At 38.7% G+C, this 13,614-nt stretch overlaps 1 protein-coding gene across 2 annotated transcripts; it reads right to left on the bottom strand.

Moving 5' to 3' along the window:
- Window positions 1–5,515: 5,515 nt before the first annotated feature.
- ets2 (v-ets avian erythroblastosis virus E26 oncogene homolog 2) lies at window positions 5,516–11,253 on the bottom strand. 2 transcript variants are annotated; one of them, XM_048237922.1, is made up of 10 exons: window positions 11,049–11,253; window positions 10,564–10,630; window positions 9,827–9,944; window positions 9,560–9,679; window positions 9,224–9,424; window positions 9,057–9,137; window positions 8,705–8,920; window positions 8,244–8,510; window positions 7,932–8,050; window positions 5,516–7,812 (listed from the first exon to the last, which is right to left on the bottom strand). In XM_048237922.1, the coding sequence occupies exons 2-10, from the start codon at window positions 10,609–10,611 to the stop codon at window positions 7,597–7,599; spliced, it is 1,386 nt and encodes a 461-aa protein (XP_048093879.1). In that variant the 5' UTR covers window positions 10,612–10,630; window positions 11,049–11,253; the 3' UTR covers window positions 5,516–7,596. The 2 variants fall into 2 exon arrangements, with proteins under 2 accessions (XP_048093879.1, XP_048093880.1); XM_048237923.1 differs by having other exon boundaries at window positions 8,705–8,917.
- Between the last annotated feature and the right edge of the window lie 2,361 nt (window positions 11,254–13,614).

Below are 13,614 nucleotides of genomic sequence, written 5' to 3'. Positions count from 1 at the left end.
GTGCCTTGTTTGTGAATTTGATGGCCTGGTAAGACCAAAATGATCATTATTGTTATGAAATGTTTTTAATACCACAATGTGGTATATAATGTTTGGAGTAAAGATATGAAATATGAAACATATTCATAGGCTGACCATGTTAAAGGTTGGGTCTCTTTAATATATTACACTAGGTACACTATTTTTCACCTTACTATAACCTTTACAAAGCCAATTTAATGGTAAACTAACTTTTAATAGGCAAATCGTTCACCTAGCACAGCATAGATGTAGCGAGTCGCTACCGAGAAAACCAGCCATGCAACTTCAAGAATGTCAGCCCAACAAATCTCACGAGAATCGAATGAATATCAAGAATTTATCTTTCATTATGTTTGTATCATATGTAAATGGTTGCAAATAAGTTTAAATTGCATAGCCTACTTCATTTCCATAGATCCATTGAATTTTTCAGCTCTTTAATGTTCTAATAGGCCTAATTCCCCATTCCTAATTCATCCTAAATTCATTGACATTAACTTTAAATTAAACAATTTAATCCCCCAGAAAACAAGCTGCACAGAACAGGGCAGACATGTCAAAACCATTAAAACAAAATGCATTAGATGGCATTTCTGGCAAAGAAACTATTTGGAATAGTTTAGTTCCAAAACACTATATCCACCATTTTAATGAATTTCCATAAAAAAAAAAAACATTTTGTTTTCCAAGTAATTTCAGTAGAAATGTAATTGTGTATTGTTATTTGATTTATCTTTTACTCAATCAAAATCATGACTTTTTAATGTTTTTAAAAACGGAAATATAGCGTTTGAAACCAAACTCTTTATATGATCTGGTGGAACAGACGTCATAAGAAAGAGATGGGTAAAGAGGGAGGCAGCCAGCAGGAAAGCATCATGGGGTCAAAAAGTCACTCTCCTCATAATGTGTAAATTCAATTGCCGCTACAGTTGAGGGAAATCCCCTTTGTGTTCCAACCGTTACAACGATTGCTCATACACTCAAACTGTCTTCTTTAACTGTTAAATTATGATGTCTATTAAAAAAAGCCTTTTGCTAGAAGCAAGGTTTTCACAACTAGCTTGCCAACCCTAGTTTTTTAGCTCGCAGATATATCTAATCAGTTTTGAGAGCTCAGTTTCATATGTCTGGCTCATTATCAAAGCTTTAACTGTTATTTTGGGTGTGTAGCCAAATTTAGTTTCAATTTACCCAGGCTATGTCAGACACCTTAGAAACATGCTGTTTATACATGTATGATGATTCTATTGGCAACATCTTCTATGTTGACTCATGACTCATGTCACAATGAACAGAATGTCCTCTTCAGTATTTAATACTTCCTGAATTTCAACATCTTAGTACGTACCTCAGACATTTTGACAGAGGGGAAAAGTCCTATTGTATCATGGGATATCAAAGTCAGTGGAATACACAAGTATTATTGTATATAATTTGCTTAACCCTTGTGTTATCCTCAAATCTTACCGACACTCTTTATCCTTGGGGTCAATTTGACCCCAGCTAAATAAACCCTCAGAAAATGATTATAATTCATATTGTTACCCAGTTTTTTTGTGACAGGTACTTAACAAGAGTGTAATAGCCACCATCAAAAGCCCTACAAAACAATCCCACCCCTCCACACCCCTTTATGAACCTTGGAACCCTGGCTGGCAATATTGCCCATCCAGTGTCAGCAGCCGAAAGGCTTGCTGTTGCTTCCCCTTTTGACTTATACAGTCCTGGCAAAATGACTTGTATGTAATATGTACTTGTGTATGTAATAATGATAATAGCAATATGTTCTCATACTATTCAAATAATAATATCCATAATGTGTCAAATATTCATGTATCCTATGTTTCATACAGCTGGGGTCAAACTGACCCCAAGGAACATCAATGTACAAAATATTTGTACAGGACATTGAAAACAAATTATTGTTCAAATTTCATGCTAACTCTGGTGTACCCTTCAATTGAGGAAAAGTCATGAAACATAAAAAAAAAGTGAACCATATATTTTATGATGTTAAACGTTGCTTGGGGTCAAATTGACCCCAAGGATAACATGAGGGTTAATGTGATGTAATGTATGATGCAGGGAATCAGGCACATTTTTACTTCTGCACAGCTTTTGATATCATTTATTCGTCAATTTATTCATTTTTAATAGAAGGTAACACACATTGAAACATAAGTATGTAACAGTTCAAGCAGTGATTCTTGAGATTAGGGACAAAACAGGTTTACATTTTCTAAAAGAATATTTTGAAGATGTTCAAAAGCTATTAACACATCTTTGTTAAATGTCTAACCATGTTTTGGTTCAACCTCCCGCACTCGATTTTTGTCAACACCATCAGACACATAGAAATGTCTATAAAATGTTTTTTTTGAATATCTTACCACAAATAGTTTGACTTATCAGTCTCTTGATTCTCTTAACAATGCACACAGGTTTTGAAATTAATTATATCAGATTTATAAAGTCAGAAAAGTCAGTGTTTAATGCATACAGTTTTGGTTGTACAGGTTTTAAAGTTTTGTTTTTAACCTTCATAATGAACAGTGATATTTAGAAGCATAAAAATTACACATGAACTTGTGGAAATGTATTGGTTTAATGGACAAATAACCTTGAGGGAACAGATCAGCTATTCTTTAAAAATGACTATTGAACCCTCACAAATACCAAGAATAGGTAACAGACGACTCACATGTTCCTCTTCACCATCCATCCATTACCTTGGCAGATATACAGTGCCTATAAAAAGTATTCACCCCCTTGGATATTTCCCCCTTTACTGCTTTTATAAATGAAATCTTGATCAATTAAATTTTTCCCTTTTTACAATAATTTACAAAAAACCCCTCTTTAATGTCAAAGTGAAAGCAGATTTAAACAAATGTACATACACTGATGGTGTTGACATCTGACAGAGTTGACAAAATGCTATATTTTCCTCATATCACATGTATTTTATACAAGAATCAGTTTTTTAGCATATCTGTTGCCTGTGACTTCCATAATCTTCTTAAGTCACAAGGTAAATGACTTGGTTATAACCATGCTTTTCCCATTGTTTTCACTCTTTATTTTCTGTTGAAGAAAGAACTAACTAACTATTTGTAGTTATCCTCAACTGAATTTCCAGTTGTATACTAAGGACCGGTATGGCAAGGGTTGCTCAAAGCAGTTGCATATACAACTTAAGGTCAGGCTGTAACCTCTGATGGCAGTGCAATAAAAACATGTTGTAGTGATAACTGAAGCATTTTAATGAACCCAGGGGCAGGTTGCCATAGAAGCCAGACGTCATAGCAAAGCAAAAATAATTGTATTACATTAAAACACTGAGTATGCTGTTCAGAGGTTTGAGCCATATAAATGAATAACTTTATTTCTGTTGTGTAATTGTTTTGCAGTGAAATATGCACAAAAGGCTGAAAACATCTCTTACTCTGTAAAGATTAGTTTGTATAACCTGAAGGATTAACCACATGCCAGAGGCCAAATATACGGAGGTAACCCTTATATGAAATTCCCAAGGTTTTGTTTGAGAATTTAAATTCTGTAAGTGTAATCCTCTCCTCAGATTGTTCCCCGTGTCAGATCAGATCTCAACACAATGTAGACACTCTGAGCTAAGTTTTCTCTCAAATTAATGAGTTGTGATGATTTCAAACAGATGATTTTCAATCAAAATCTGATCATTTTATTGATTGCTAGTGTAATTAGGTTCTTATTTAACAAATATTTTAACTTTAAGATTTCATAAAATAATTATGATTGTACATAACAAATATTATGATTGTCATGGTTTTGACTGACTAAGAAATCCTGTTCTTAATGAGTAATGTCATCCGATTAAGCCTACAGAAAATTCCCAGATGTGTACAGTACATGAAACATACCTGACCATTTCTGAGAAGTGACTCAGATATCTGTGCCTTGCTACTTACTGTATTACACACCTCTGCACCCCCACTGGCCTTGCAGCAGCAGCGCAATAGCCTTTTGAGTGGTGCATGGGCAGAAGAGGTTACATGTTCGCTTTTAGAGAGTGCATTTCTCCCCCTTTTGACAACTCTGCAATTTGCACATTGTTGAATATTGGTGGTTTTATTGTTACTGTCTTTTTGTCTCAGCCAACAGAAATGGCTGAGAACTGAATGTGTATTGTAAGCAGACAGAACCCCAGATGATGTACCTAACTAATTGCTCGCAGAAGAGACATCTTCATTAAATCTACCCAGGAAGGTCACATCACTACCTGCCCCCGTCCGATCCAACCCCAGACAGGAATGTATGTTCTGTCACTACATGATCTAACCGTGAGTGTAGATATTAGTTCATGGTCTTGGTTTCACTTTGCACTGGGAGAAGGCATTTCTGGGTCATGCAAACAAGAGCTGATAAATCTTTTGCAGAACTTTAATTTAAATGTATCCTTTTGATATTCTGGAGATTTCCTGTTATATAATGGTGTTTGTACCACTAGATCAGATGGCATCTCTGTCAGCATTTTGTTCTTTCATCTTACACATTGTGAAGACAGCTATCATACCCAGATGGCCAGTGAAGAGAAATGGACTAGCTAATCTCAACACATTAGAATTTATCAGATTACACATCATCATTTTTCCTTCAGAAACACGGGGGCAATATCACAGAGGAGAAGGAGGTGCAAAAATTGACAGCGAGTGACTCAGAGTCCCTTATGGTGGCTAGGATGCTCAGGAAATTCAACACTAATATTTTCAATGCATTATCAAGCAAAGTAAAACACTATGTAGTAGGTTTGAATATTGTTCAATATTTTCTCTCCTTGAATTGGTTTGTCTTGGTATTACCCATAAAATGTGTGTGCAAGGACAGGTTGTTTGAAAAAGGTTTGTGTTTGAGGACTGCCCAGTGATGTCTCTGTATTGGAATCTGGTAATATGAGAATTGTGATGGTGGAATACTCCATGGCTTTCACTCCACGTAAGACTTTGTTTTGTTGTTGCCTACGAGTTCAATGCATAGGCAAGTACAGACACATGTATACTTTGCTTGTCACATGCACACGTTGCCAGTTTGATGTAATCTTGCTGTTGCATAGATGGTCATGCTTGTGTGTGGATTCCCTCTGAAGAAATGCCTTCACTTATCATAATACCAATTTGCGCCATGGTACATGCGCTAGATGAAAGAGAATGGGCACTGGCACTCTGATTGGTTTATTAGATATGACGCCCACATCACACGCATGATCAATTAAGAAACATAAGTACAACCCTTTTGAACCATGCGCCTGGCATCTGATCATTTATTCTGCCGTCAAACTAGCAAAAGCTAATCTGGACACACCCTGAATGCAGTTAAACCATACGCTTCAGACCATGCATTTTAGATTGTCAAAATAGGTCCCTCAGAGTCTCCCCTTTTACATCTCAACTTTACAAAAAGTGAATGAAATTGTTTTTCTCTCATCAATATACACACAATAAACCACAATCATGAGTATGAGTGTTTTGTAAATTTATTACAAATAAAAGCTATATGGTGCATCCTATTTCTTTTTTTGAATGCTCCTTAAGATGCTTCTTAACTTGGCTCCAATTAAATTCATTGGACATAATTAGGAAAGGCATACATCTGTCAAATTGCATCAGAACATATTTGACGTACAGTAATCACAGTCGGAGCTGTAAAGTATGGCTTCAGTTCGCATATGGATATAGGATATATTTACTGACTTGCATTATACACAACATCACAGTTGATAATAAGAGTGAACTAATCTTACTACACTAAGTTTCAGCAGTAAAACAAATAGTCATGTAATATAGGGATTCTGCAACAGGCTCACATTCAGTAAAATAAATAAAAGATCTGCAGGACTATCTTCCTCTGTTTCACCACATGAATTTGTGGTAATACCTCTACAAAAAATATTTTAAATATTACAATGTTTTATACTCACACAAAATAATTAAACAGTTCATATAAAAATAGCGCTTTATAAAAACACAGCAGGAAATAGTTCCCGATTTTTTCCAAGACAACGGTCTCAATTTTAAATTGATAAACATTACATAGACAAGGTCCACATATGTTCTGAGGACAGATGGTTCAGAGTTAATTAAAATCTAAAAATTCAAACTGGTTGCACTTAGTAATACATTCATAGCATTTTGGAGTCAAATAACTATTCTGCAACCATATAAATAAATTGTGCATCCAAGTGTAAGACATTACATGCAAATATGTAGTACTAGAAACAGGTTTCAAAAGATTGCTAAAGCAATTTCACATAGTGCTCTCCATCAGATATAAGCATTTCTGTAGTCAGGAAAATTTGATGTATAAAAACATTACATTTAAAGCAAAGCAGCAAATGTACACCAGGTTTGTGGCTTAAGATCCAAAATACAAATAAACAAAAATGAGAAATATTTCAAAAACTTAGCTTAGAGCAGTATAATAAGCAGTTATCTGAGACACATTTCATTTATATTTTCATTTTCTAGGAAATCTCCTCAAACCTGTAACCAGCTGAATACCATTTGCTGAGCATGATTAACAGCTTTGGTTTTAAAAAACAGCTAAATGCAATCAGAAAACAGACATTATACATTCATATCACACTTTGGCCTGAGCGATAAAAAAATTGTGGCATTCGTGCCTCAGTGGATTGGCTACATTCCCCAAAGATAAACTGCAGTAAAATACATGAATAACAAGGCATCTGTTTTAAAGTACTGACAATTTGTAAGGCCATACCATTTGTAATCAGTTTATTTTGATACCGTAATTTCCCAACTATTAGCCGTGGCTTATACATTGATTTTGCAATATTTCTTCAGCCATGAGGTTAATACACAGGAGCAGTAAATATGGTATTAATATGGTTTTGTTTCTTTTAACTTGCATAAAACACTGTCCTGCGGCTTATACACAATGCGGCTAATACACAGGAAATTGCTCTAAGATGCAGGAGACCATGCAGTGACCTGGCTAAAGGTAACAGTGCCACACGCCTCAGACTAAGACAGGCCAGTAGAATTTGGGGTTGATCGTACACCCCCAGTGAACTTCTACATCATTTTAAGAACCAAATACATAATTACATTGTCACACTGAATGGAACAATATAACATATCATATTTCAAAAGGAGATGCTGTTATACCAAGATATCAAGATATTCCCCATATCGTGCTGACATGGAACACGATTGCCACCAGTTCACACTAAGCGGTAGCTAATTTAATTAGCAATTTTACAGTGCAAACCACAACCAGTGCATAAGTATGTGAGATATAATTCTATCACCTCAACTTCACTTCTGTTGTGTCAATTAAGGAAATGTCAGGATGCTCTACATAATCAGAGCTTGCACAGCAATGCATTTCCATGCTTGAGGTCCACTCTTATCAAATAAAGAAACTCTTGGTCAGCAACTCATGGCATCGAGCCCCCGCTGAACTAAGAACAAAGAACCTCGCCAACTACGAAATGGAGGTGCTCAAGAAGCCAATATTTCCACATGGAGGGTTAAAATTTAATCACCTCGCTCAACACTGAGAAACATTCCAGCTTGCTCAGTCATCGGTGTCAGGTTGAACCCCCAACATGATATGCAAGTCCTCAGCTGAGTAGCCCAATAGGTTCTGGAGATCACAGACAAAGCGGTACACGTAGCGTTTCCCAGGCGTTTTGTGAATAATATTCTTGTCATAATAGTAGCGCAGGCCTCGGCTTAGTTTTTCGTAGTTCATCTTAGGTTTGTTTTTCCTTCGTCCCCAGCGCCGAGCCACCTGTACAAGCAAAACAACATATGATTTTTAAAAATGCTGTAGCTGATGACAGTCAGACCTTTATCATAGGTTAAAAAGTGAATACTATATGGTCTAGCAGCAAAGACAGGTGAGCTTACCTCATCAGGGTCAATGAGCTTAAACTCCCATCCATCACCAGTCCAGCTAATGATGGTTTGGCATGCTTTATCTGTCAACAGCTCTAGCAGGAACTGCCATAGTTGTATTGGACCACTGCCTGTTAATAAAAAAAAAGAATACACCCCCTGTTTTGTGAATACTTTTTTCCTAATTCATCTCAACTTAATCACTGTAACTGTGTGCATGCTCAATACTGGGGTTAGATGTGATGTATAATCTTTGTTTGCATACAACTAGACAAACTATGTTTCTTCCATAGAGGGAGCACACTTAGGACGGATTCAACACACCTGTGAATCCAGCCAAAACAGCTGCGGGTATTACAGGTTTGCCCTGTTCAATGGGCTCATTCCTTTCCAAAATGTAGTCTTTAAAAGAAAGCCCCTGCTTTCCCACATCAAATGGAGCTATGGAGTACTCATCATCAAAGCTGTCTTGTGAAGGAACACGCTGCATGTCAGCCAAAGATGACTGACTGCTCCATGAGCGCAACATGGACTCGGCACCACCTTCAAAGCTGTCGACACTCTCCACTGAGCTTAGATCATGTGATGAAACTGAAAGCAAAAAAATAAAAAATGTTTAGCTGTCAAATTTAAAACGTGCAGTACAAACAAAGATTAAGTGTCTTAAGAAACACACTCTTAACAGTCTTAACAATTATTAACAGGGTTCTCTTCCATTTAATGAGCTCCTGAGTCAAGAGCCAACAATCACAAAAACAGAATAACAAAAACACCAAGAAACTCACTGTGTTTTGAGATGCCAGGCCTAATAGCTGTCATTGTGTAATTCTGCCTGCTTTTGATATAACCAATATTCACAGTGCTCAGCCGGGGTTTGGGAAACATGGAGTACTCCTGATCCTTTGTCAGTGCTGTTTCATCTGAAGTCTCAAACAGCCCCCTCAGTAAGCTGTTGTCAGGTACCTGAAGTGAACACAAGCCATCCTCCAATCCAAAGCCTTCTGGAGAGAACGAACACCATCAGCATCATTCTGCCGCCACATATCAACACACTTAAATGCATCATACAATGGCTATAATTCAATAATATTAAATCCATTGGTAACTTTTTTCAATTGTGTTTTTAAACAGACTTACCAACATTGTTTTTGCTCATCCAGTTGGGAACTGCTTGTACTGCCTGAGCAAAGACATTTGACTCAACCTTTTCATGACACTCTAATTTAAGGAAGACATCATCTGTTAATGCTGTGTACATAGATCATACATTACAAACAGTAATATCTATATTATGAACCATTTACCTTTCATCATCTGATCCAAGTGCTCCCAGAGTATTTCACCGACAAAGTCAGGAGCTAGCTCCAGGAAGTTGTCTTTTCCAAGGTTGCAAAGCTCTTGGCCATCCATGTCAAACTTGAAGAAGTTAACATTTGTGAGGCTAAACTCAGTAGATGCCCAGTGCAACCACTTCATGATATGCTGTTTGCTCCACTTGCGCGGGTCTAACAAATGCACAGGAAACACAATGGTCTTCAATTTTTCATGACTTTTAGAGTCATGAGTATAGATGTGACATTGAACACCTAGGAGGCAGGAAGAAGAATGCCAATTATCATGTCCTGAGAAATGTGACTTACTGTTTGAGATTCCACAGATGCGTTGCACCTTTGCAAACCCATTAAAACTGTCCTTCAGTGCCTGACTCATGACTGCTTTGCTACATGGAGTAAGCAGTGGTACAGTACATGGCTCCATGTCTGGTAGGCACAACACAAAAAAAGATATTTCACAACATTTTAATAAAAAAAAAAAAAAAAAAGCTTTACAAACAATGTTAACAGTGTATGAATGAATTTATTATGTATTACAGGGGAGTAAAGGGTCTATGTGACTCTTATGCTTACCATGTGTAACACAGTCAAGGCCAGAGGGAACCTCTTGGACTGACTGGTCCTCATCTCCTGGCAGGAGATATCCAGAAAACAATGACATATGGTCATACATGTCAATGGCGGTCTGACGCTGAAAACAAGTATAAACATAGATGTAAACAACACAGACCTCTCGAGTTGCATATTTCCAAATAGAAAATCCATGAAACCTTAAACTTCATTGAAATGCAATCAGGAAAGCAAACTCAACACTGACTTGAAAATACATTGAAAAAACATCTGCCAGAAACACAAAGAGAGCGCCCTGAGGGCACTCCCTAGAATGCATTTGCCATTGCAACTCAAAATCATCAGTCTCTTCTCAGGGTTTCGGCTTGTCATAACTGGTCGGGAGAATGTGTCCATATATGGCTTTCCTCTTCCGATGGTTTCAAAACTCTCCCTGAGGACTGGCAGTCACCCAGCAACACTGCGTGGGTGGGTGCCACAAAGAGAAAAACCAAGCACTCTGCAAACCAGTTTGAACTACCAAGGTCTCTCCAATCAGATTAAATATGAAGATCGTGTCAAATTAGCTCTGACTAGAATCTATAGGCTATTACAACAACCTCCACGCTGCAGTAGATAGCCCGTAGACTAGCCTACAAATAATACATATTCTGAATAATCTAATTACACCTTAAGAAAATGGATTTGGGCACGGCTGGCAACATGTTTTCATTGACAGGTCTTAAGATCGCAGTTCTTACTTTTAATGAGGAGCGAAAACCAGCTGACAGTGGCATCACTTGTTCCATGGTGTAGTCAGACTGAAATCTAGGATAAGGGAGACAAAGATATTGTTGTTTTTTTTTTGGCCAAACATATAGGCCTAGTTCACCTAAATTGGCTGAGTTATTTAAAACAAAATCATGTTACATGGCGATGAGGAAAACCCTGCCCGGATCACCTCCAGGCTGAAATTGATGACAGAAATGACTCATCGTCGAGTTGATGGTGGTCCCTTATCTAAAGTGCTGGCTATAACATAGTTTATGAATATTTGATCGTCTTGCCGAAATGTTGGCTTTAGCTATCGAACAAATATAGCCTAACATCAAAATCGCCCTTCTCAAAAGCGAATCATAGCCTACAGTTTGAAAACGCAATACAAATTGGCAAGGTTTCACTTATCAGCATGTCTGAGCCCGACAAAAATGTATTGCCCATGTGTTAAATCGAATAGCCAACCTACCTGTTGAAGTAGGCTATTTGTCTCCGTAGTCACGACAAATAGGTTAATTAAAATAAGTAGGCTATGTCTCCGCGTTTTGTATTTGTAAGTAGGCCTATATGGCCTGCTTAAAGGCGTGTAATTCTAAAGAAAATAAGAGAAAAGTAAGCCTCAGGTATATTGTTCACGTACAGTAAGAGAGACAGCCTTATCAATGAGGAAGTGTTTGTCGTCTTGCTCTTTTCAGAGCCGTTCAGAGCGCGCACGGACTCGTACGTGGGAGGAGCGATGTGTGGCTATCATAAATGGTGAGTCCTTCGTCTGGACGGCTCTCCACAAGGAAGTTAAACTCGAATGTCTGACGTTATCTTATTATTCGGGACGGGCTTATCGGGTTTATTGTGCCTTCTGAAGTCCATACACAAAGGGAAAATGTTGAACGAATATCTAAGCATGTTAACCAGTTTCCTGTAAGCCTATTTCACTTCTCATAGGCGATGTGAAATTGAAGAAATTCACGCCTTTTGATAGGCTACTATTAAAATCGAACTTAATCACAGTATGACAGCACACATGAGCTTCTCTCCAATTAGCGTAAATGCATTCCCAATGCTATACAGTACTCTGTCTGATCCTGATTCGTGCAACATGAGGGCAGCTTTGAGCAGAGCTGAGCAACCCAAATATTATCAACCATGTTTTTAATTTAGCTTGAGTCAACCCAGACAAACCTGTTAACAAATTTGAATTTGCTTTGCAGGTTCATCTGGAAAGGATCCCATTGACGCTTGTTTTAAATTATTTTAAATTATTTAGTATTTTCCTCTTGTTTGATGATAGGCTATGCTGCGATTTAGCCTACTAGTCTATCCATTTTGTCAGATTGATACTAACTACACATAGATCAGCATCTTGATTGAAAATGAGTTTGTTAGCCATTACAGGATAGCACAATTGAGAAATTCTTTCTTTCAAAATAGGTATTTCGGCTCAATAAAATGCATATGCATAAAATGCATACATCCCAGAGGTCCATGTTTAATTTTGGATATTTATTTTTATATTGGTAATAGAATATAGACATTTAAGTTTAACAGCTTCCACACACAGTTGCATTCCGTCAACGCATGCCAGTGGGTGTTCCCGACGGTAGCTATGCAAATGACTTACGGTACCGATCCACTTGCACGACACTACATACACATGGGGTCGCGCTGCCTCCCCTCGTTCAGTAGTGTGTGGGCGTTTTGTTTAAAATGTCAGTTACCAGCTCATATTCAGTTCATTTTAACATATCTTAAAAGTGTTTTTCCACAAATGGACCACAATTTTAGGCATGTACTTAACAGTATTGTAGCGATCTCACCCTCAGACAAGATTCACCTTTGGCCAGGACGGCCATTTATTGGAACAGGAAGACTCAGACATAATCAGACATACAGATAACTACATAGGGCAACACAGGGGTAGTCTCAACCGCACATGTAAAACACAATAAGGGTTTACCACACACATCAACACGAGGATAAACACATGAGGTACAACTAAAGAGACTAACACGCTAACAAATACACAACATGCTAAACGTAACTACAACTATTATAACTGACATTACACATTCTAGCATTCACTCGCACTGCATTCTGGGAGACACTCATTCAACGTTAGACATGTACATCCACCGACGCTACATAACCCCCTCCCGAGCCATTGTCGTCCCCGGCAATGACAGCTCAGCTCACCGCTCGCGGCTGCGTCGGTGTCAGTCCCAGTGCTTAGTCCAAGTGACCGGAAAGCCTCCGGCTGCACGATAAACCCTCTTGGTCACTAGCTGGTGCACCGCAAGCTCCCGAACTAGCAGCCATGACTCCATCACACTCTCGACCGGCAGCTGACGCTCTGGAAGTTCTTCAGTAACTGGCGGTGTAAACCCGGCCGCTGTGGTCGTGGTTCCAAGGTCGTCAGAGAGAGTTCAAGGCTTCTATGGATGAGATCCTCGGATGACGGCAGCATCGACATCGGCGTCGAGCCGGGAACTTCTTGCCAGCCGCGGACACTTCCGCGACATCAGCCAGGGCCGCTTCCTCCAGTGCTGGCAGCTCTCGTCGGCTGTGCAGGGCTGATGCCGCTGGTCGCCTGCACAGGTCCCGCGCTGGGCCGGAAGGTCCTCCATCCTCCGCAGTTGCAAGCTCAGCGAGCTGGCTAGTCCTTAAAAGGACCATTGGAACATCTGCTGAGGTTCGCCACCATCTTGCTGGTCTGGTCTTCGGCCTTCTTCTCCATCTTGATCTGGCGTAGATGTTCGCGCCCCGGGAGGGGCCCATCCCACCTCTGACACCAATGTAGCGACCTCAGACAAGATTCACCTTTGGCCAGGACGGCCATTTATTGGAACAGGAAGACTCAGACATAATCAGACATACGGATAACTACATAGGGCAACACAGGGGTAGTCTCAGCCGCACATGTAAAACTCAATAAGGGTTTACCACACACATAAACACGAGGATAAACACATGAGGTACAACTAAAGAGACTAACACGCTAACAAATACACAACATGCTAAACGTAACTACAACTATTATA

The sequence above is a fragment of the Alosa alosa genome, chromosome 2 (genome assembly GCF_017589495.1).
Source record: "Alosa alosa isolate M-15738 ecotype Scorff River chromosome 2, AALO_Geno_1.1, whole genome shotgun sequence".
Taxonomy (NCBI): Eukaryota; Metazoa; Chordata; class Actinopteri; order Clupeiformes; family Clupeidae; genus Alosa; species Alosa alosa.
Note: the sequence above shows the minus strand (reverse complement) of the source record. Positions and strands in the feature narration are given on the sequence as shown.

Coding starts and splice junctions, on each gene's coding strand:
- ets2 (XM_048237922.1), bottom strand. CDS start 10,611: ATGGAACAAGTGATGCCACTGTCAGCTGGTTTTCGCTCCTCATTAAAA. Junction 8,921..9,056: donor GATGAGCAAAAACAATGTTG/GTAAGTCTGTTT, acceptor CGTTCTCTCCAG/AAGGCTTTGGATTGGAGGAT. Junction 8,511..8,704: donor GCCTGGCATCTCAAAACACA/GTGAGTTTCTTG, acceptor TTTTGCTTTCAG/TTTCATCACATGATCTAAGC.